General features: G+C 35.9%; 1 protein-coding gene across 3 annotated transcripts in view; it reads left to right on the top strand.

Annotated features, from left to right (window-relative positions):
• The window catches only part of LOC105678667 (uncharacterized), a 217,308-nt gene that overhangs the window by 173,431 nt on the left and 19,327 nt on the right, over nucleotides 1–24,550 (top strand). For all 3 annotated transcript variants that reach the window (XM_067348948.1, XM_067348947.1, XM_067348949.1), the window contains 2 exons: nucleotides 6,037–6,385; nucleotides 17,997–18,309. In XM_067348948.1, coding sequence (XP_067205049.1) covers nucleotides 6,037–6,385; nucleotides 17,997–18,309 — 662 coding nt within the window. The remainder of the gene's footprint in view (nucleotides 1–6,036; nucleotides 6,386–17,996; nucleotides 18,310–24,550) is intronic.

The raw sequence follows: 24,550 nt of genomic DNA, 5'->3' as shown, positions 1-24,550 counted from the left end.
AATTTTAATGAACTTAATATGGCTTGGCAAGAAATTTCTATCTTCCGCGCTTAAAATAGATAATAATTAATACTGAATTATGCATTCGCGAATCTTTTAGACAAGAATAATAAATGAATTTATGGTAAACTTTTTTCCCTATAATACGAAAATATCGAAAGACAACAAATTTTAATGAACTTCATATAACTTATTGTTAGTAAGAAACTTCTTTCTTTCTAACACTCTCTATTTCTTGCGTTTCGAGAATAATAATTAAAACTATGTTAAATATTTACGACTAAGAGGAACAGTAATTAATTTGATAAATTTTATTCCATATTATTGCTGAAATGTTCTGAAATGTTCTCCACAAAATGCTTTATGTGGAAATTAATTTATTTTCTACAGCTCTTCATTTATTTTTGAATTAGTTTAATCAGAGAGAGGTAAAATTCTACCGCTTTATTTATGTCAAATGTTTAATTATTAATTATATTATTTAGTAATTATTTTATTAATCACTTGTTTTGGTAAATTAAATAAATCAGTATTTAGTTGAATTAAATAAACTCTGGATCTAATTTTAGCCGTATTCTACTCTTGAAAATGATATGCATTTAAACGAGAAAAGAAGGTAAAAGCCCATTTTTATTTTCCGCAACAATTGTCGATATTGAATGAATTGATATGAAAAAGCTCCATAACTGACAAATAGGTCAGGCTGATGTTCAAAGCCGGGATATCAAATATTTTTCTCGTACCGAAACTTTTTCAGAACAAAGTTCTGCAAAGAATATCTTTTACTTTTACTTCTGCGTCTTGTATTATCAATAATTTATTATCGAGTTATTGCATTAATATACTGAATAACGATGAACTGCAAGGCAGTTTGCAAGCCAATACTATTCAAATTGACTGAAATATTATAATTTTTTTATCTTGTTATTTAACAGAAAGGGAATAAATGATTTATAAATACTTAAATAAATACACAAAGTAAATTATAAATATATAAAATAAAATAATGGCTTTATATACATATAATTCGCAGCACTTTGACATGACATATTTTACATTGTATATATAATGCATCAATATAATTAATATTACAATATATCGTAATCACTTCATGTGTCACGTGTATCGTGATTATGAAATCGCGAGTCCACACTATCTCTCGCGTCGGGTTAATTATCATCCGAATGATCGCGCAACGTAACCCGATTTTACGTTCCAGTTACGACGTAACTTCCTATTACTCGGAAACTCTGACAGTGCCCCGGCGGTGTCCATCAATTTGATTCAGAATGACGATGAGAGGGAGAGAACGACGACACATTGCATCACGCGTGTTTGAACGTTCGCGCGCGCGCGCGCTCGACAAAGTCTGTACGCGCCAAGTTCACGAACAAAAGTTAACACTTATTAACTGCTCAACTTGGAAATTCCCTGGAAACTACGTACGAGGATGAAACGACGCGCGAGAGAAAGAGACAAACTCGAGATACTGTCCATCAGTCGCGAGCAAAGACGGAAATCCTCACTGCCGGCTGGCAGACACGATTTTCTCATCATCGGGTAGACGGCGCGTAATTAATCCGACGGGTTAGACCAAGAACACGCCTTTTCAACGTGTTTGTGTATGTATACGAGAGTAATCGGAGACGAACAGAAGCATCTGGTCTGCTTTAAACAAGGCGGAAACGATACGGTACGCTGAAATCCAATCGACTGATCCATCTCTCAGTTATCGTTTGTTGTCAGGTCGAATCTGAGGGAAAGGGTTGCCGCGAGACGGCTAGGATTACTGTTATCTTCTTTGTTTACACGGTACTTTACTGTTGCAGGTTGGTTAAAGAGGAAAGGAAAATTATTAAAACCTTTGTTCTGATCAACTGTTGCATAGTTACATTTTTTGTGGAAACATGACATTTTTAAAGAAATTAATTTTTAAGCATCTCTACAGTTTAAGTTTCTCAAAGATCTGAGAATATAAAGTTTCTAAAAACTCAAGAGTGCAAGGAGTGTAAAATTCAAGCGCTCCGAAATAAAGAGTCTAAACTGTGAGAGATGTTTTCATATGAGAGTATAAAGATTCTAAAGCCGAGCGAGAAGTTTGATCAACATGTCAATCCGACTTCGAACGGATATCGCCGTGTCGGATAATTTTCGGGTGTCGGAATTAAGGGACGTTGAGTCGCGTTTCGAATTGAAATTCATCGCGGATCTTGCCGCTTTTCTCCAGTTTTCCCATACGTCTAATTTTCTCCAACCGCCGCGTACATGTACATGCCCGAGAGACATGAGATCACGTCCAAAAAGCAGTTTGTTAATTTCGTGCTCGAATACGGGATTCGAATTAGAGCCCGTCTGGACAGCGCATTTCTCCGGCGAACAATTCGAGGCGACGTTAATGTTACCGACATTGCCGTAGCTATGGAGAACGAAAAGAAGGAAAATCTTGTGAAATTTTAGGAATTTTAATTACGTACGTGTATTGACAGAAAAAGAATTATTTTAATTCTTCATTACATTACATTATTCCGATTTTACTAATTAGTGATTCTCTCTTACAATACATAGATTACACTTCCCAATTCGCGTATTTTGTAATTTCAATAAAATATATTTTTAATATTTTTTGGTAAAAATATAATACGGCTAATGATGCGATATTAGATATATCATGTGGATGTCCCCGTGGATCTACGCCATTGTTAACTGCATTTGACTGCAATTCTAGACGATGGGGTGCGATGGCAGAGCGCTCGCGAAATAGCGATAAACATTCCGTAATTTAATTAGTAATCACGAAACGCTCTCGTTGCAACGCGCTCGGTGCGGTGGCACGATTATCGTACGTGGCGGTACTCTGTTCGGATAACTCATACCTACGTGGCCTTTCGTTGATTGATCGCGTTACATAGCGGACCTGATTACAGAACATGTATTACCGCACAATTACGACTTTAACATCGATAAAACTCTCGCTGTTGCAGTGTAATTCTACTGGTTCAACAAATCGATGCTCTGAAATGTGATAAATCAATGTGATTTTAATTGAAAATGGAAAAGGAAGAAATTTATGCATATTTATGGGAATTTTGACATTCAAGTTACATTAATGGCTGTGAGATTCGTTTATTCCTTTAACCGTTAAATCTTTTGCAATATTATTGTTCACTTCTGATTCACAAACATAATTGATACGGACTATATTTCTTTCTTTATTTCAATGATTATAATACGGTGCATTGTGTTTTTTTTTTACAATATTATAAATACATTTGTGAAATTATAAAAGAAAATCTTTTGACAAAGATTTTGGACATACAAACAAATCAGAATTAATACATTTTATTAAGAAAAAAACTAAGTGCAAAAATAAAATAAAATTCGATGTAAAAAAAGTCAAAAAAGTCCATCTTGATATTGTGCGCCCGCGAAATCATCCAATTTCATCTACGGTCGTAGTGATCTTCCCAGCCATAAACCAAACTTCTAAACAAATTTACACGCGGTGGCAATCGCTGCTTGTATTCCGTATATAGCCGTGAAGGTTACTATCGATAAGACAAGTGGAAATTGAGGGGCAGCCACCCCGTAAAAAGTTATGTCATCGTCATCACGTTCGCTCGTACAAGAGGAGCAAATCACCCTCCATAAACTATGTCTTTCGCTTTATCAGTTTTTCGTTGTTCCTCGTATTCGTCGCTCGTCGTCGTAAACGCTTTTGTCCGTACTTATTTAAGTTTTCCGTCAAATCAACAAGACAAAATTGCGCGCGACATTTTAATATTTATTTCCGAATACGTGTGAGGAATATCGATGATTTTTTATCACTTTTCGCATGTTTCAAAGCAGTACAATTTGATTTACCGTTACCAGATTTATTTAATCTTTTTTTTTTTTTTTTTTACTGAATTCAATTGCAAGAGAGGTACGATCATTCTACGAGGCATATTTTAACGCTATATATTTCCAATTTTATCCAACGAATATATCGAATATTCTTTTTATGGCTTTTTATATGATTTTCTAGATAATCTAGAAAATAACTCGCTTATTTTATTATTCCTTTTTAATAGACTAAAAAGTCGCTCAGCGACGAAAAAGTGCTATAACTCCGTAATTATTCGTTGGCCGCTATATGTTTATAGGACCAAAATTGCTTGTCTCAACGAGACGCATCGACGTAGGTACTCGGTTTCAAACAAAAAATGGTGGGGCGATCCATATCCCCCCACACCCCAAACTTTTTCAAAAATTTACGAATTTCGAAAAACCGCCTGGAGAGATTGAAAGATCTCTCGATACCCTGATTACTTTTGTGGTAAATTAATTTTAGTACTTTAATTCAATTACATTTCTTTTTGTTCTCATATTTTAAAATTTAAATTACTATTCAATTACATTTCTTTTTGTCCTCATATTTTAAAATTTAAATTGCCATTTAATTGCATTTCTTTTTGTTCTCATATTTTAAAATTTAAATTACCAAATTTAATTTACCATAAAAGTAATTCGAATATTGATGATAAACGCCTTCGGTACATATTTATGCAAATACTCTTTCTGTAAAATAAAATTAATAAAAACGAAAAGACGTTCTTTTATGAAATGCGGTAATGCATCACTTATTCTCTTTGATGCGAACTAGTTCTTTTATTTCTGTAGATGTCCTTAATAAAATCATGCAAATGACCAAAAAAATCCAAGAAAAGTTTTATAAATTAACTATTTCTATTTTTTTAAATTTATTTAATTTTTTTATTTGTTTCTCTTTTGTTATCTTATATAAAATATCATCTAAGCCCTATATAAAATTTTTTGCCAAGCTATATTTATATAGATGTTAAATTATCTTTGTTATTTTTTAGTAAAATAGGTCTATTGGGGAAACCACTTTTTAATAAACGCATTCACAATAGTATCTCAGGGGTAATGTGGAAAGCTATTGATTTCTAATTAAAAAACCATACAATTTTTATTAAAAAGTTAAATTTTTTAATAATTTGATTTATTTTAATTATTTTTATTTTTTTAATATTATATATTATTGTCTAGGTATTGTCTATATATATTAATTAATTAATATAATAAGCTAGAATATCTTTCAATTAACAGACAAGGCTTGTCTATATTTTAATACGTTGTTTTATACTTAACGCAAGTATATGCGTGTTAATGATGAGAACATATGCGCTAAACATCTGCGGAACGCGAGACAGATAATCCCTTTTTGCCGCATGTCGCTACGTCAATTTTTCACTGAGTTATAGCATTTTAAAAATTCAGTGCGCGCGCGTTTGTAAACAAACGGTGCATCTGTTATGCAGCTGGTACGAAATTGTAGTACCGTAATAGCGGTACTACGATCAGCTGATCAGCTGATTAGCGATAGAAACAGAATGCCATGTGAGAGCTCGAGCGAAGGCCATGTGACATGTGACTCATCTGTGTATCATTTCGCATAGATGTTAGTCATCCGCAGTCGTTTCGAATCGATAAAACTGTCAATATCTTCGCAAAAAGTCATAGCAGGTTGAATTAATTTTATTAAAAATCTGAGACTCTAGCACTTGTGATAAACCCGGAATCTCATCTCGTAACTCATAATTAACGTGCGAGGTATTATAAATTAAATGTAAAAATAGAATAAATCTTTCTGATATGGCAGCGTAAGAACGTGAAATCAGCCACTTAGGGAATTTAGGTTAGATCAGGTTGCCGTGCTGAAAGGATTAATTTGGCAGAAAAGCTTAGCTTCGCTATGGCTACGTGATATCTGCGTGATTCTTTTATGCCTTTAATATATTTCATGGTTATATATATATATATATATATATATTTCCGTATATGTACATTTTTTCCGTGAAAATAAAATCAAATAATTTTATTTTGACGATGTACATTCACACAATGTCTTTTTCTGTTTATGTTTTATAAATTTATAGAAAGTACGCGATTATTCCAATTTCCTGCCCGTCACAGTTAGTACTGTAAATTTTTGTTGATTCGAACGATAACGTTCTAACCTATAATTTGACGCAGGTTCAGGTTCCGGTTCTGGCAGCAGCGGCTGCGCCTCCAGCACTCTCGGCACCCTGCCGCTGAATCGCTGCTACTCGTCCTTACCCAGAGGCGCGTTGGCAGCCTATGGCAGTCTTACACGACCCGCCACTCTGCCACGTCTTCCTCTGGGTTTGGGCCTGGGCCCGACGCCCGGTACCGGCAACGGGCCGCTGCCACAAAATGATCGGGATCGAGATAGCAACGGCAGCAGCAAGCGAAACAGCGACAGCGTGCTTTGCCACCGGCTACCCCTGTTGCATCCTCTGCCCACCTGCGACGTCGCCAGCCACCAGGGCACCGGCTTTCATGAGATATTCAACGCCATTAGGTGAGTGCTTCGTTTTAGTATGCATGATTTTTTATCTTTTTCTTTTCATCATTAGCTGGACACGCAAAAATATACGAATACTAAAAATGTACTTTTAAATGAAATTCTTTGAATATATATTCCTTTAATCTTTAGATGTTTTTAACCACAATACAAGATGCATTAATTCTGCTATGGCTCTAGTATATATGGTTACTTATTTTATACGGAATGTTTTCTTTATTTATTTTTGACCGCTTTTATATTTTCTGCATCAAAGCGAGTCTATTTGTAGCTGATGTTATCTATTATTTATAGAATATGTACGAATATGTAAAGTTACACACTATTAATCATACAGAGGTAGGATTAAATTCGCAGGTAAATGTTAATATGTAAATCCCAATCGATCTTCGTTGATCATGTGCGTCAATGGTCGAGCACGAAAATCTAATAATTTCGCATAGAACGACGTGAAACGCGGTAATGTTAATAATTATGCACGACATTTCATTATCGACTTAATCACATTCGCCATTACCGTCATAATTAAACGGAATGTTTTACGGTCAACATGAATCGCGTTGAGATGGACCGAGTTCGTTCTTGACGCATGTAGATATTTTTATGTATAAATAAATGCGTCGCTATTTCATGCCGCGGAGCGTGTCCCAGCACGGTAATTTAAATAAAATATTCAGTAGAACGCTGCAATGCTGATACATTACATTTGAAATAATAATCGCGTATTTCGTCATGCATCTCATAAATCCGTGAACTTACTGATTGATAATTCCAATAAAAGTTTCAACAAAAAACTTTTTTCATAGTTTGAAAAGATATGAAAAATTTGGAAGAAAGAAAAAAATGACAAACTTTAAAAGAAAGAATCTTCAAGTAAGAAAAATTTCAGGGGAAGAATGATCTCCTCTTGTTATTCAATCCGTCTTTTTCTCTCGCGAGCTTTCTTACAAGAAGAGCATATTACATTTACGACCTTGAAGTAAATTCTGTAAATGACCGAACAACTTCCTTGTCTTTTCTGATTATCTCGAGAAGGAGAAATTTCTTCCGGAGAACGCAATCCACGCGATTTAAGACGAAAGGTATCTTCGAAGTTCCTCAGATTTCCTTCCTTCTTTTTGAACGGCTGGTAAATGAATTATGGAAATTAATGCGGACGAGTGGGAATATTTCGCTGGCGAAATTATGCAAACTTTGTGGCGGAAACTTTGTCCCGAAAACCGCCGGATTACGTCTCGATTACGTCAACAGCCTTCCTTTTAGCGCGGAGGTCGCGGAGATCGCGCAACTTGTCCTATCGCCATTCTCGGCTCAACAATGAAGAAACGAGATGCACTCGCCGGTATTTCGGTCGAGCATTACATACCATCGTGAAAGTTTTCACCGGATGAGGGAAACTCGGAAAGTTCGACGGGCCAGGCGCTCATCCGGGTGAGAAGCCCGATATTTCGCATAATTACCGATAGTGCTTGCCTGAAGCCGTATGCGTGAATAATTTGCAGTATTATTCAGAAATGAGCCTCGGATATCGTTCCCCTTTTTGTTTAAAAAATTTTAACATGCATAATATCCTAAAATTTTTATTCACGGCTAAAATTCGTTGATTATTTTGCGGTTTACTTTTTCGTAGCAAATATTTAACCAGACGGCATTGTTCTTTATCATTTTTATGTTTAATATTTTATATAAATATTTACAATTTAAATTAATTTTTAGTTTTAATTTTAAGTTTTACATGTTTGTTATATTACGAGAGGGACACATTGACTGGACTTTATGACTGCATTTTAATATTAAAAGAATGGAAAAATATCATATATTCTGTAAATATGCGTGTTCTGTCGAAAATCTACAAAGCTTTATAATTTAACTTGTTAATTAATTTAAAAATTGTAAGTATTCTCTTTATCGCGAACATGGAAAAATTTACATATTTGTGTTTTTTGTGTACAAAATAATTTTTTAACGAGTCGGAGGTTGTGAAACAATTATGTGTGGAATTAGATATTAATTTATCTTCGCACGTGAATCTTACACTGTTGGACATGGACCATTAATAATATTTAAAACAGCATGCGCACATCTTACAATGATTTATAGCTCGTGTAATCCCCGGAGTGTCGCGCGATATGCTGGTCCAGCCGGCGACGGGGGGGGAAAAGAGGAAGTCGATCCATTTCTCGCAGATGCGAACCAGCACGGGTGCTCCCAACTGTATTCTAAAGATCTCGGAAAGATTTCTTAAGACCGCGACGGGAATAAAAGTTCCGCCGCCACCTGCCTCATCCGGTCGTACTTTTCTGCGCCTGCCGCTATAGCAGACTATCCCGGTGTTGATTTCAGGACGCAATAAATAACTCGCGCCCTGCCCTCGTTAATTGCCCATTCTCTCTCGCTCGATCTCCGAAACTACGTGCTCGAGAAACATAAGTTTCATCAGCGTTGATCGTATAACACCGAACAATAAATGTCACCTTAATACTTTCTAACGATCAATAATCGTCAAACAAGTTAAAAAGATTCGTTGATTCTATTGTTAGAAAAAGTGCTGTCACGATTATATCAGTGTCACGTTTATGATGATGGAACATAGTGAAAGTGAATTGTCTGTCATAGAATATGACATGATCAGAGAAACGGGATTCAAAATATTAATTGAAAGATTCAGAAATTATTCTAATTGTCATTAAAGTTTCTTTTGCAATTTATATAACCATTATAAAATGTGGAAACATTCTTATTTTATTGCTTATTGTTATTAGTAAATTAACTCGTGTAAAGCACGATAAATGTGGCGCTGATTGGAATCACTGAAGCAAGGTGGGATTAATGGAAGCGCATCTTGCGTATTATTGCAGATTATCGCCGCGTAATATCGCGCGAGAAAATGACGTTGTTATCCGTTACATTTCGCTGCCGCTGAATAGAGGCTTTCTGAACAATTCAGAGCGTGGATTTGTATTCGTTATCGACATAAAATACAGAGCGGCGACTTGGCATGCACAAAGGCGGCCTTGATGCATTTGCGGATCTAATTATACACGCCATGACGCTCTTACATCATACATCGGGACGACAAGCGCGCGATTTCGAACGAAATGTCAGCTACGTGACGTCGACGTGTATTTCCTTCCTTTTTTTTCCGGACGCGTGTTTCGGACGCCAAATTTTGGAATATTTCGCAAAGCGGACCGACTTTGTCGCTACGTATATGCAACGGATGCAGCAAGCGCGTATACATATGGCGAGGTGATATTTTTAATTAAAAACTTGCCTTCACCGGACGGATGCCAGAGTAGTCCGGCAAATTGGAACTCTCGGCGGAAAAATATTCTCGAGATTATATCCGGGGCCGAACACACTGTCCGCTTTGCCGCGCGCTCTTTCCGCGCGCTCTTTCCGCGCTCCGACGCGCAAACGTATTCCATTAAATTCCTCGTTCGGCCTTTATCGCCCTACGTGTTGTTGTTGTCGACGACTTTTGCCTCGATCTGAACTTATAACCGCGCGCGCAGAAATATAACGTCAAAATTTCAAAAGCGCGAGACACGGCGAGTTGTATACATATACGTCGGAGAAAAATCATCTCAAACGTCAAACACTCAATTGATTTTTCTATAAAATTCAATAAATATTCAAAATGTGAAAATGTATACTATGATGTTCGAGTGCTTTAGTGCATTTAAAACAATTGAGAAAATCCATGAGTAAAATCGTGCTGTATAAGCACTTAAAATTTTATTTTTATAAAATGTGGTTTTTTATAAATGGTATAAATTGGTTTATATATTCTTTTAATTTATATTTATATTATTTTATTATCCGGCTATTTCTATATAAAAAATGCTTATCAACTTATCAAACAAATATTTTGTAATTTTTGAGCGAATTTTTTACAATAGTATAAATCACAAAGAAGTGAATACATGCGAATATACATCTTTATATATCTAGTATATATTCGTCGAGCTTTTATTAAAAATAATGACCAAGTATGAATATGCTTTGACAATTTGTTTTGCAAAAATTCTAAAATCAAAATTTCACAAAAATAATATTTTTACATATTTGTATAAATTTTTACATATAAATTTTATGCAAACTAGTATCGCGCAAAAATGTCAGTTAAAATTACTTTTATGATGTTTAATTTATAGCGAAAATTTTTTTTCTTTAAAAAATAAACTTTAAAAACGCGGTTAAAAAGTGGATTACACACCGATTCTTTTTAGAACACCGATCGAATTCTGGTTATGAAAATCGGAAAAAATTCCTTTAGCAACAGTTAACGTTCTCGTGAACCAGCAAAAAATAATGTTTTCTGCGTCACATTTCACGGCTAAAAGAGATCGATGCACCGCGCAGGTGCCTCTAAATGACGTTTATCGGCGCACCGCGTTTTTCTCTTTCTCCGCGGAGAAAAGAGAGTCAGGACAAAGCGGACTAATCGATCTCTCTTCCTGGCTGTCTGTCCCGCCATCCTTTATAAACGGGCTGTCCAAGATTTTCCATAAGCGTCAAAATATACACATGCTAACTTGGCAAAAGAAATCCGTCACAATTGATTCCCATCATCAAAATAACGACGAGCTATCTCGCCTCTGAATTTCACAAGTCACGCTGAATCGCGGCGTTCCTCTTCCTCGCCCCTCCTTCAGCTTGCTAAACGCGCGATCAAGACTTATCGATCATTCCGCTTGGACCGTCTATCGGACGCACGAGATATCACAATTCTTCTTTTCCTCGTCTTACGGAATTTTATTCCGAACCATTCGGAATAACATGTTCAATGTCTGTCGAGGGTTTCATTCGTTTGAGGATATTCCCGTGAAAAATGGTTTTGCCGAATGTCACGTCATAACCGGAGACGGACTTTCTAGTCGAGAAGAAATTCTTTGAAATCTGCGAGCTTTAGTAAAAAAAGATGGTTAACTAAAAATATATCATTTATAGATTACTTAAATTTTTATCAATCAAATTAATTAAATTTTTTTATAAAAATATGTAAATTTATATATCCAAATGTAAATATACATTTTTGTACATACATTGTTTTACACTATTTTTTCACAAAAAGAATATTGTGCCTTCTTACAAGTGAAAATAAAATAGCTATATTTTTTGGGCATAACGCAAAAATTCGAATAAAGATGGTTATGTCTTTCGATTTAAGGGGTTGCCTGTAGAAACGAAGAAACAATAGCTCGAGGGTTGGTAGCAGCCGGTTGGGCTCCGCCATTCATGTAAATTTTTATGCAAGCCTTCGAAATCGCGATCATAAAATGAATTTATAAAGAGTTGCATGGTTTTTCTTTTTTTTCTCATTTTATTATTGTCAAGAAACAAATGATTCGAAAGAAAATGCATTACGTACATCTTTATAATGCGCGTATTTCACGTGTAATGGGCTTCTGTGATGTTAAAATAACAGGAATAAATAAAAAGGTATAACTAATGATGCTTCTGTGATGTTAAAATCACAGAAATAAATAAAAAGGTATAATTAATGATGCGTGATATAATATTAAGGATAATATCAAGTAATTCGATCAATATTGATTGTGTTTCGCGAGCATATACGTTTCATTAAGGATCAACAATTTGTTAAATTAAGACCGCTGTTTGTTTTTGAAATGTCAGATATCTGAAGGAAAATCAGAGAAAATAAATCGTTTTCATCTAACATAAATCTGAGCTTGTCAGACTGGACGAGGAGTACAGTAAATCAAATTCAAGACAAATTTATCGCTGCACCAAAAATTCCGTAATAAACGATACCGCGCTTTTTCCCGCTCTTGTTTTCGCGAGTCTTCTTTAGCGCGAAATAAAAATCACGTCCAAATATCAGCGTGGGCCCCTCCGGTATAAGTAGCAGGACGTTCGCGAAGCGTTTTCGAAGATATTCGCGAACGAAGATACATCGCTTCGGGCGGGGCACGATGGGATATTTCGTCGACTCCGCCGGCGAAGTTCGTTCGGCTAACGCGAGTTCGCGAATTCTCCGCGCCGGCGGCAGCGATTTTTCATCGTTTCAAGTTTCGCCGACGTTTTTCATCGCCACTGGACGATCTTCCCCCTCCATTCTTTCGTCGAAAGCCCCGGACGAGCTTCCTAAATCACGCGTGCAACACGGCCCGCGATAAGAGACACGGCTCCCGGGATTAGAGAGGCCAGTCAGGCACTAGCGATAAAAAAGTTCAGGCAGAACTATATCCATTGTCCATGGCATGCCCCAATGGATTACACAGGCCGAAACCCCGACAGACTATGAATTTTTCTTAATGCGATCGTATGTTTGTCGTCCGAGCAAAGGAAAACTGCGATGACACATATAATGGGAATCAATTATACTGTAATTTTAAAAATATTAAGTAATGCGATGATTTTTTTATATAAATATACACTAATCTTAATTATTTCGAGCCAAAAATATTGTAGAAAATGCAAAATTCTTATTTTAGTTATTTATTTATTTGTTAACTTTGATTAATTTATTATTTAAAAAATTTGCCAAAGAAAGAGATGCATTTTTTATCAATTTGTTAAATTGGACGTATATTGACTGATTATAATTATCTATACTTAAAATATCAACCTTCGAGGACTAATAAAGTAAATAATTAAATTGAACGAAGATAAAGCTGCGAGAATATTATCTAATAAAAGTAGAATCCTATATCCTTGATTTCTGCTTCAATGCGTTTAATAAGAAAGTAGTCGAAGCTGCTCGCGGCGCGGACTTTTATCCGAATTAGCGCCGTTACTCTCGCGAAGGAGCGTGTCGAGGAAAGATTTCAATTTTCCACTTGAAATTGAAAAGGCGGCTGGGACACTTTTGCGACCCGGTCGAGCACGTTTTATTAGCGTTTCTTGAGACGGAGCGGATTTCGCCCGCGCACGCCACTTTCTCCGATAATCCGATGACAGCCGTAAATAAACAGCGACGGGATATAAACGGCGTTTACATCTTAAAGAACGTTCGTAACGCGAGTTATGACGATGTTAATGGAATTCGAGTGTTTTACAAGTCGAACAGTATATTTCGAAAATTCTGTCAAAATTTTAAATAAAACAGGATGCAAAGTAAAACTACTTATCTGAATGTATCATACATATTATTGAGGTAGTTTTAATAATTGAAGCTAACGTTTAGAAAATGAGTTTGAAGATATTTATTTGTTTTGTGCAAATGAATACAAACACAAAAGAATAAGCGCAACATTTGACAGTAAGTATGTCATAATCGTAATATGTCGTAATTTTCTAAATACATACGTAATGTACTTATATACGTTTATCTGATACTCTGTAACTCTCAAGATAACAATAATTTAACAAAAGTGTTCAATATATCTGCTACTGAGCGCGGATTTCTCTCGGATAAATGGAATTATACTATACTATAACAAGCTTCACGAGAGATCGCCGAAGATCCCTAAGGTGCAACTTGCAGGTACTTGTCGAAGAATCAGGATGAAGTAAAGTTGAAAGTGGAAAGGTATTCCGCGGGTCGCACGTCGGATAACGCAGTTAAGCATCGGGTATTTTTCTTTCGCGTCGCGGAAACTCGCCAGTTGTTCTCTCCGAGAAGAAAGTACAAAGTTCATGCGCGATTTTTTGGAACTTGCTGACCTGTGATCAAATGCATTAATTCTAATTTTATGAGAATAGTATTTTAATAATAGTGATGCGATAACAATGAAGTGTCCTTTAAATAGAAAATTTTTATAATAAATAGTGGGATACTGTATTATTTTTAAATAAATTTATTATTGTTATTCTTAAAAAATTGTAAAGTATAATCTAAATAAGCTTATAATAAATTTATTGCGTACGTTTTTGTTATTCTTTATAGTACAGTAAGTTTCTCAGAAATTTTTCTCAGAAATTTCTTGAGAAACGTCTTTATCAACGTCCTGAAAAGAACAATATCTAGAAGACACAACACGATTTTATAACATTGAATTTCTAACGTCAAATCTTTACTCGATTTTATAACCAGACGTCAAATTTTCACGTTATTTCGTCAACGGATAAATATTTTGCAATTGTTGGGAAACGTTTATTCTCCCCGCAAACGGCGAGCAGAACGTATCGCTCTTTATAAGAGTGTAAAGTCGAATAACTTCGAATAAAAGGAGGCAATAAAAGTCGATGTGATAAAGTCACCGGAAGAGGGAAAGAGGAGGAGTTAACCCTCGGTAAAAATGCGGCGCATTCTATTTTCCTTTAAACCGCACAGCTTTTCGCGATGCGTCGCGTCGTGTCTCGCTGTGAAATCCCTGCGCCGGTAAAACTGTCGAAACTTAAGCGCAATCCGCGCGCGCAATACTGCCGCGGTCGTTTGACTTACGATTGCGACTCTATTGCGTCTCCGGGGTTTATCTGTGCGATTCCAGATAGCAGTAAATGTTCTCTCCGCGCGAAATGCGAAAATCTTATCACGTCGCGTCTCAACATGTTCCGCAGTTCCGACGCGTTTTACAGAGAGATCGGAGTAAATATGTATAAATATACTTTATATATGCTATTCATATATATAAATATATATTAAATAGCATAATAATAACTTGATTAGAAGTCGTTACACTAAAGATCATCGTTGACGAACGGAGACGATACTTTTCAGCTCGGCAGCGAGAAATAGCGTTTGCAAAAGTAAAGAATCAACGATTGGCATGAGACCAGCTTTTAAAAAAGAGGAGAGTATGAATTAATAAAAAGTAGAATAAGTTAAGCATTAAAAAGAGAGAAATTATTCAACAAAACTGAAAAAAATAGAAAAGAATTTTGTGTATTTTTATGAATCGTCTTCGTCCGACATATCTATTATAAATAACGTAAGATCGATCGAGTTTTTTATTGCTAAAGCTGCAGAAAATTAAGCGCGTGCCGATACAATAATACCCGTAAGCCTGTATCATCTCCTCGCTTTATTTCGGGGAAAAACTTTCGTGCTCCACGCTACGCGGGATGGTACGACATTTGTTCTTTCCCACAAGTCCCAAAACTTCAGAACGAAGGGTCGAAAAAATGCCGAGCCGATCACGCACAGTTTATAACAAATAAACCGCCCGACATTTGTACACTCTATTTTCTGGCACCGAAATAAGTTATTTCACACACTTACGATTTTACAATGCACGTCTGCATTTCTACATTTATTTATATTCTCATAAAATTCATGCAATCTTACTTCCATCTTTTGTTAGGAATTTCTTAAAATTTCAGATTTTTTTTTTTAAATTTTAGTACGGAAATTTATTTCTCAATGAATTGTATTTTATATCTGAACAATGAGGCAGTTATTTGAGTTCTGAATATATTTAAATTCATTCATTATTCTTTAAGTTCGAAAAACTTTAAGAAATTAATCGTATAAATAACGTTTTTTTGCTAATTAAATTTCCAATTCTATCGAAGAAAATAGAAAATAGTTAAACTCTAGTTAATTCTAAGTGAATTATGTTGATAGCAACGATTTACAAAAAAAAAAAAAAACGCACAGCGATAATTTAGCGAGCAATTGCCAGCGGATTGTGAAGAACGATCTCGAATAGGTACTATTCCGCCGCTGCAAAAACGTTCTAAATCGAAGCCGCGTGTAAGAAGTTTCGGTATCCTCGCTTCCGAAATCCAGAGCTTTGTTACGCGAAGCATGGTGCGACGCCGGGGGGTTCGCCGCGCGCGGGGCTGCTTTCCCCGCCGGTAACGTTTATTTTTGTTGGGAATTCGCAGCACGGCGGGCGCGTCCGTTCCCGCCGTGGAGTGTATTTTTGTTCTCTCCCGTAGATATGTCGAGTAGTGCTCGAGTGAATTTACCGCGTCCGCGTTCGCGCGCGCGCGCGCGCGCGCGAATACCGTTAAAGGCAGTACCATTAGACGTACGTAGCGCAACGGGCGGCAGACGTATCGCGTATGTACGTACGTATCGCGGCGGCAATAGCAGTCGAGAGTAAATATGGGCCGAAGTAGATACCATTAAATCCAGACGCTATACAACGCTAGCAGCACGACCGGCTGCTGCTGCTGCTGGCCGGACTCCGAATCGTCCGTCTTAAATTGCTGCCATTAAACGCACGTACGCGCACGTAAATCCACGGCAGAGTGTCGGCTGCCGCCGCGATTCGATTATTCGCCCCTGTAATTCGGCTCGCCGCTGTCTTACACGTGACGTGTGTTACCCCGCCGCCGCATGTTTGTTCATTATGTGTTTCATTGCCGTGACGTTGATCGATCTCACGCCTCGAGATTGCACGGGACTGTTTGAGAAGAACGCATGATTACACGCGAAATATTTCGTCAAATTGATCTTGTGGATAAAAATTAAGAAAGATAAAGTAAAAATAAATAAATAAAACTTAAATAAATTTAATAAATTTTATATTATGGAGTGGGGGATTATATTATAACAGGTATAATTACATATAAAATTTGCGATTTTGAAAAATCAATTTTCTCGAGCATTTTTTAAAATAAGTAAGATAATAAATAAATAAAATGTTAATATTTTAAACCATCTTTGATGATAATTACAAAAACTGATTGTGAACATTAATGTAATGTACTATGCGTTGTATAATGAATATTCTGTTTGTTTATGCGGTGTTTATTAAGGTCGAAATTTAATAAGGAATTTAATCGAGAAACTAATTACTGTAACTCAGAGTTAAATAGTCCGAAACCAAGATACGAAGTTAAATCAGTTATAAAACTTTAATTCGCTTTTAATGTGAATGAAACCATTAATTTCAATTTGATAAGATATTTGATTTTGAAAACTAGGATTTTTCAATTTCTGCATAAGATCCCACCGCATGTTTTCTCGAGTCAGCTATTTAAGACAGATCAATATCGAGATAAAATCTGTTCCAAATTGTCACGGAAGTTTCACCTGCAAAAAGCAGACACTAAACTTTTTCGTGATTCGATATATTCGTAAGTTTCGTTTTATCGTCGTGAATGGCCATTTCCTCTGTTATAAGATTGATGGACGATGATGAGAAGCGAGACAGAGATTGCCGTTAGGCACTTTTACATTTCTCTTTTTCTCTTTACTTAACGGCCAAGTCTTGTCCGCGTACGGACTACCATCAATCTTAAATGATTACTGCCTCATCAGCTGATTCGATTAAATCTTCCTCCTCCTTCATCCGATTCGATGAGTTCTCATTTTTCTTATCAGAGTCAAAGTCAGACTGCTTATTATGAGATTTGGCAAATCATACCTTGCTATCGCGATTTGATTAGCGATAAAATTAAGTGAAAAATTGTTACATTAAAATGAAAGAAAGTATTATTTAATGAGTTTATTTGTGGAAATTTTCTATGTTTGAAAATTTTTTGATAATGAAATATAAAAGAAATACAAAATTTGCAAGGAAAATGTTCATAGTAAAAATAATTTTAATAAATATAAGTAGATAACATTTTTTATAAAGTATACATATATTTTAAACCTTTAAAAATTGTTAAACTTTCTTTATCTTGTATCTATTGTCTACATCTTTAGTAAAGAATGTTGTACAAAGAGCTTTTCTCATACATTTCCCATTTTTTTTTCGCGATACAGTCTGATTAATCGATAGTAATCCGCTTTGTGTTTCAGAGAACCAAATTGCAAGCTGAGATCTCTCAATGTGTCTAAGTGTCTCCTGGGCGGCCTAGATGCCGGCTGTTTAGGCGAGACCATCAGAAGAGCTCGTAATTTGGACGCTCTAAGGGCCGCCGGAGCGTCGAGGCCAGCCGACGTGATGCCGCTGGTGCTAGCTCTGACGGAAGCGCCTTGTCTCCAGCTGCTGGATCTATCCAGTCCTCGGTTGGCCCTGGACGATCATCCCTCGAGACTATTATGCCACGCTCTGGCCAGGAATACAACCCTCAAACTGCTCAGTCTGGAGGGATGGACCTTTCGGATAGAGGTAAGTGAAATATATCTTGTTATATTCATTGTTCGCACATGTTATGTGGCTTGTTAGGTAAGCGTTAATGCGTTTTACTTACGAAACAGGTGAATAAAAAAGTGATAGAAATAAAAATTACTAATAGTACCAAAAATAATAGGAAAATATAAAGATTTACAATAAAAATAAACAAGTAACAAAAAGTAATTGTGTAAAAAATATAATTACATATTGCCAAGTTTTTATAAAGCGATGAAAGATTACTTTGAAACTTGCATCTCTTGAATCGTCAGACAACAACTTTGTAAAATGATTGATCTAAAATAATGTTAATAAAATTGTATAACTTATTTACTATACGATGTCACATTTAATTTGCTTAGACGCGTTACATCATATATAAGTAGCAGTATCTCTCTGAGATAAAAGTATAACATACAAAATTTTATGTTTTAGTAAGAAAATATATAAAAATTTTCTATTATTATTTTTGATAAAAAATTCAAAATTCTCATCTAATAATTAAACTTGCTTTATTTCTTAATTCTTTGAAAGAAAGATTTTAATATAAGATTCGTTATTGTATTCTAACGAAAATACCGCGTACATAAAGTAGGCGACCGGATGTCTAGTTTTGTCGTAATGTCATTTATTTTCGTACTTTCGCGAGCGAGAACAATCCGCGAGAGCGCGGATGGAAAAATAAGGACAAACTAGAAGAAGCGGAAATTATTTGCTCTTTCGTGCGGGCGTGCAATTCGGAAAACTGCGGAATGATAATATTCTGCCGCACCTCCGCAGTCGCAGGAACTCACAATAGCATTCACAATAATATTCCAACCTCGAAGAAACTGAATCTCCAACTAATAGTTTCAGTAACAATGCCTGAAAAGTTCTTGTTCGTGCATTGTGCCATTAAAGATTTTCGTTTCTCTTGCGTAGGTTAAAACAGATGCAGCAGCGCTCAATCCTAACAAAACATTTTTTTTTAAATAAATCGATAAGTGTAGATTATTTAAATATAAAATATATAAGATTTAGAAATACAAAAATATTTAAAATGCTTGTAATTAGATACACAATTATAGAAATTGTCGATAAAAATCTATTCAGAAAAAAAATTTACTTTGAAATGTGAAATTTTACAATTTTTTCGCTTTATCCGGCTGTAATAAATCGCCAATTAGAATTAATATCATATGCTTTTAATTAATATTAATCGCAATATGCTTGATGTATTCATCAAGCCATTTCCTCGCACGATACAAAATTACAGCGCATTTAAGTAACATTGCATATTGATATTTCTCAGCGCAAATGACGGTATTTGCGAGCTATTAGCCGCGATAATCGGCCATAAAATGAAAGAGATTGCATGATATTTCGGTGGAAGCGGTGCATCTGGTGCCGCAATCTTCGCGTTCGATAAACGTCTCTTATGGGCAGAATGTATTCTCCTTCTCTCTCGCTCGTCTGCTCTTCCTTTCTCCCTCTTTTTGCTTCCATAATAACGATAATAATTAATATTTACCAGTGCCGACGAAGAGCATCGATTAAATAATTCCAGATTAACGCGAACATAGAACGCGCCGATTGCGCCCCCGACGTCGTAACACAACGAGGCACTTATCGTTAACCGTTCCACCGTGAATTTCCGCAACCGTGGCTTGCCAAGCTCTCACTTCATACTCTCGCTCGATACATAATATCCTTTCATGGAAACCTTCTGGGAAACAATCTCGAAGCGTCGTCCTTTGATTTCAATGAACCTAGCAGCTTGCATGATCATGAATTATTCTATAAAGCCCGCTTTAAGCGATCTCTAATTAGCGACAGAGTTCGAGATTCGACGAGAATTCTATTTATAAATTTATGTACCGTGTAACATAGAAAACATAATTGAGAAATTAGTACATGTACAAAATGTATGAGCAGCTCAAAAACTAAAGTGATTAACTCTATTTTTTGCAATTTTTCCAATTTTAGTATCAAAACACATTATAAGTGCTCAACTTTTCATAAATAAAATAAATTGATGGAGTTTGGCTTTTAAACGACTCATATATCAATGATTTATATTGTATATATTGACTCTTCGAATGCTTTTTATTACATTTTTTCGCGAATTGCGTTTAAAGCGAGTATAATGGATACATATTTTAGCTTGCACGAGCTTGAATGAAAAATGAGTTAAACATATTTCTTAGTGCAATCATAAATTTTGTTAAGTTTAACTTTATGCACGCGTTTGTTTCATTTAACTGGACACATTAATTCGTTTAATTTATACATAACAACTAGCTTGTTCAATTGATCAATTTGAAAACGTCGTTCGCGGAAAATATATCTAAACTACAATATAAGTGAATTTTCTTTTTCGCTACAATCATAACTAAATAAGTACCTCGCGGAATCTATAAAGGGATGCAGGAGAGGAATTGCAGTGGAGAAGATGAGGGAAGGGGGGAGGATTGCTCGCATCGGAGAACTGCAATATCGCTTCGATACAAAGCTTTCCAGTTAGACTCGCGAGTCAATATTGTTTCCATTTCGTTAAGCTTTGAGACGTCAGGAAGAACCTTACGATAGAAGAGAGCACGGGGGGAAGGGAGGGGGGAAGAAGAGGTTCCGCGGTATGCGTTTGGAATCTGCAAGGCTGCAGCCGCGGGGGTGTACCTTCGAGCTTTCGAAGAAGTTATCGAACCTTTCGAGAGATCGACGAAAGGAAACCGATGGGAGCGGCCTTTGGTCTGCCAACAGTAACTTCGTAGCTCGTGGCAAAAGGAATCGACTCTGCGGTTTTCTATCGAGTGTCCGGTCTGTCTGCTGACTCAAGCCCGGAAATTGCCGGGATAAAACATTTTTGCAATTTTTAACTGTGTAAACGAACTTTTTTAATCACTGTCGCGACGAAGTAGCGTGACATCGTGACCAAATCACTTTTCAATTTACATTTAGATATCTTGCTTTGAAACATTTTGATTTAATAGCTGTAAGACTATACTATTTAATTGTAAATTAATTTTGATTATATAAAATGACACATTCTCGCAATTTTTAATTAAATGTGAATTAATATTCGAAGTATTCTTGGCGACAAAATATTTAAAAAATGCCGTTATATTGAAATTATATATCTATATGTATTAAAATATCATAAAATAGGAAGTAAAAATATGACGAGATATTCTCTTCCTATAATTACACACATATTTGCTTTTTTTTGTGTTTATACTGTATTCATTTAAAACTTGAAGTGCCTGCATTTGAAAACGTAAATTAGTAAAGTGGAGAGAGAAGAAACGCTGGAAGATTTGTAAAAATATTTTGCTAGAGAATGAGAAAGAGGTAAAAAAAGTTTACTTTCGTCAAAAGAATCACCTAAATAACTCGAGAGAAATAATTTTCCTTTTGCGAAAAATTAAACTTGGAGAACTTAGTAATAATATTTATCGTGCAGGATCTCGTCGCATATTTGTCGCTATTTATTTATCAGGCAAATATTGTTTGCAAGCCGCGAGCTTCCGGCGAGTTTCTGGCTGCAATTAAAGACTTTCAAAGTATGCTAACGAGCGCGGTCGCTTCCGTCCGACGTGCGGCGCAACAACCTCGTGCGTTTAATCGCTCGACGTTTAATCACATTCACAGTAGCGAAATTCTGAAATGAGCACTCCGGACCGGCTAAGGATGCTGAAAATGCGTAAGAGTTAACATGTTTTGTCGGTTTCAGTTTAAAAATTTTCTCATAAATATTTTTTTAAAATACTTTTTCGATATAATAAATATGGAAGCGATATTAAATATTTTATGAAAATAAGGAAATATTTGACATTCTTCTGACGGACACAATTACGAAAATATATAGGAATTTTTATAAACTCTTATATCAAAATAATATTAAGAAATAGTGAGTTTTCTAGATCTGAATTATAATTTTTATTGGAAAGAAGAAATCGATTTTTAATGATTACATTGCCATTTTTTATTATTTGTGGCAAAAATATCATGATTCAACGAGAGCTAAATTTGAGTACGAGATTAAGTAATGTTATGGATGCTAATTTTGCGTCTGAAATTGTATACGGTGGCTTTTTAATCACCGCTATATATATTCGTCCTTATCCACTGCGTTTTCTCCGGAATTGCTAGCGACGAGCCATTATCTCGCCAAGATACGAATAGCGAGTGATAGAGACGATCTAGCCCGTAAACGGTTGAAATTAGGAACGGAAGGAAGAGGAGAACGAGGAGAGGGAGTAAAGAAGAGAGCCGCGAAATAATCCCAACGGTCGCACGCCCTGCGAGTGGATAATTAATTATCGGCGATTCCGGTTCGCGCTAGGAGAAGCGTGGAGAAAGGGTGGTGCGCGCGAGAGGGGTGGGTGGTCTCCGGGATGGCTCGAGTATTGTTTAGACGCTCACTAATTACGGAACAGTCAGCCGGGGAACCCGACGCGCCGAGCGGAAGCGAGGCGGCGCTGGAGATACCTTCAATTTATTTTGCTCTTACGCGGCCCGGACCCCATTGTCTTAGCTCGTTTATTAAAGGCGTCGCCGTTCCGTGGTCTCCTCGCGAAGGTGGACTTTTAAGAGCGCGTTTTTAACCCCGTGACATGGGACTCGAAACTCGCATTTTATTTTTGTATCGCAATACACAAGTCTCAGACAAATGTGCAGTTTTCAGAGACTTTATCTATTTGTTGCAAGTATTTTAGATCACAATTTGAGATTTTTAAATTCTATCTGACTATATTTTACATTTTTTACATTCAATTCTTATTTTAATTTTGTTTTAATAATTGATTCAAGAATTCTTTCGGAATAATTATACTTAGCAAATAAGCGGGAAAATAAATGTCGTATATATATATATATATTGACAGTATATACGAGATTTATTCTGAAGGCTTTCTTTGGGAGCATGCAAGATATGGACCCTCTCTTCTCCGCGAAAAGATTATTCAAATCCGCAGACGAGAACGCAAAGACGCAATTCTCCCGCGGGATCTTTTCGAGCCCTCATGGAAATCGCTTTGTGATAACCGATTATTCAGTCGACGAACGTGATTTTTTAGTTTTTCCAGACTCGATAACAGTAGAATCATCACGGAAATGACATATTTTCTATTAACGTGCGATTTTCGTGAAATTGCCAATTAATTATAGTTTTGGATTCCTTCAAGGACAAATAGCGCGTTCCAGAACTTCTAACTTCTATTTGGATAAAGAATTCTTTATGATATGCATTATTCTTTCAATTAGAATGTCAAAGTGTAATAATTTCTTGAATTGCTTGCAAGTATCAAGCTAAACGTTTGATTTGTAATTAATTAACAAAATTATTTTTTATCGTTTCTTATTGTTCACTTAAATTAAATGTTAGCTTAACGTCAATATTAAATGTTAAAAAGTTCGAGTTCATCAAACCGAATTCATCAAATATGTCACTAAAGTTTAAATCGCAGTACTTTATACTTATACAGTTGCTCAAATGCAGTGGAACTTGTCATAATTTATCGGTCGCATTAGTAAGCATTATTACGGCATTTACGACCTAATTATTGTTATACGCGACTGTTTTATGCAGCTTGAAATGGTGTCGGATTTTAATAAACGCCGCTCTTCGCACTCGCCGGTTAACGACGGTTCTTATCCTGCGAATAGGGTCGCTCCCGGGATTAGACGTCGTTATTCAAGTGCGCCATTTCATTTTCTGTCATAACGTATTGCTCGTATTGTTCGTAGCACTTCATTAATTCGCTACTTTGCTCGTACGACCCGATTCCCTGCCACCCTCTCTATTTTCCTTGCTAGATGGAGCAGAAACTTTAGCGAGAATTGTGTCGCGCTTTTTGTCATTTCCTTTCTCGTTTACTGCGACTGACCGTTGCGCTTAATCTGAAACTAGGTGAAACCAAGCAGACAAACTTAAAATTACGTTGTGACAAAAACATTCTATTTATAATAGAATGGACAGTTACGACCAAAATATCAAGATTTTTGCAATGTAATTTTTTTTAATGCGCTATTTGCAGTAAAAAAAAGCAAACAAAAAGGTTAATTATTGAAAAAAGCAAAAAAGGTAATAAGAATCAAAAGAACGCAGGTGCTGGTGCGTGAAAAACAATTTATTGTTAAAAAATTGAAAACAGAAGAGAAAACAGAACCTACTGATGTAGAGAGTCCGGAAATCGGATCGAAACGTTTCGTTTGTATTCTTCTATTATATTTTTGATTTTTTTACTATAAATTGTTTTTC

Source organism: Linepithema humile, chromosome 2 (genome assembly GCF_040581485.1).
Source record: "Linepithema humile isolate Giens D197 chromosome 2, Lhum_UNIL_v1.0, whole genome shotgun sequence".
Classification (NCBI taxonomy): Eukaryota; Metazoa; Arthropoda; class Insecta; order Hymenoptera; family Formicidae; genus Linepithema; species Linepithema humile.
This window is presented reverse-complemented; position numbering and strand designations above follow the sequence as displayed.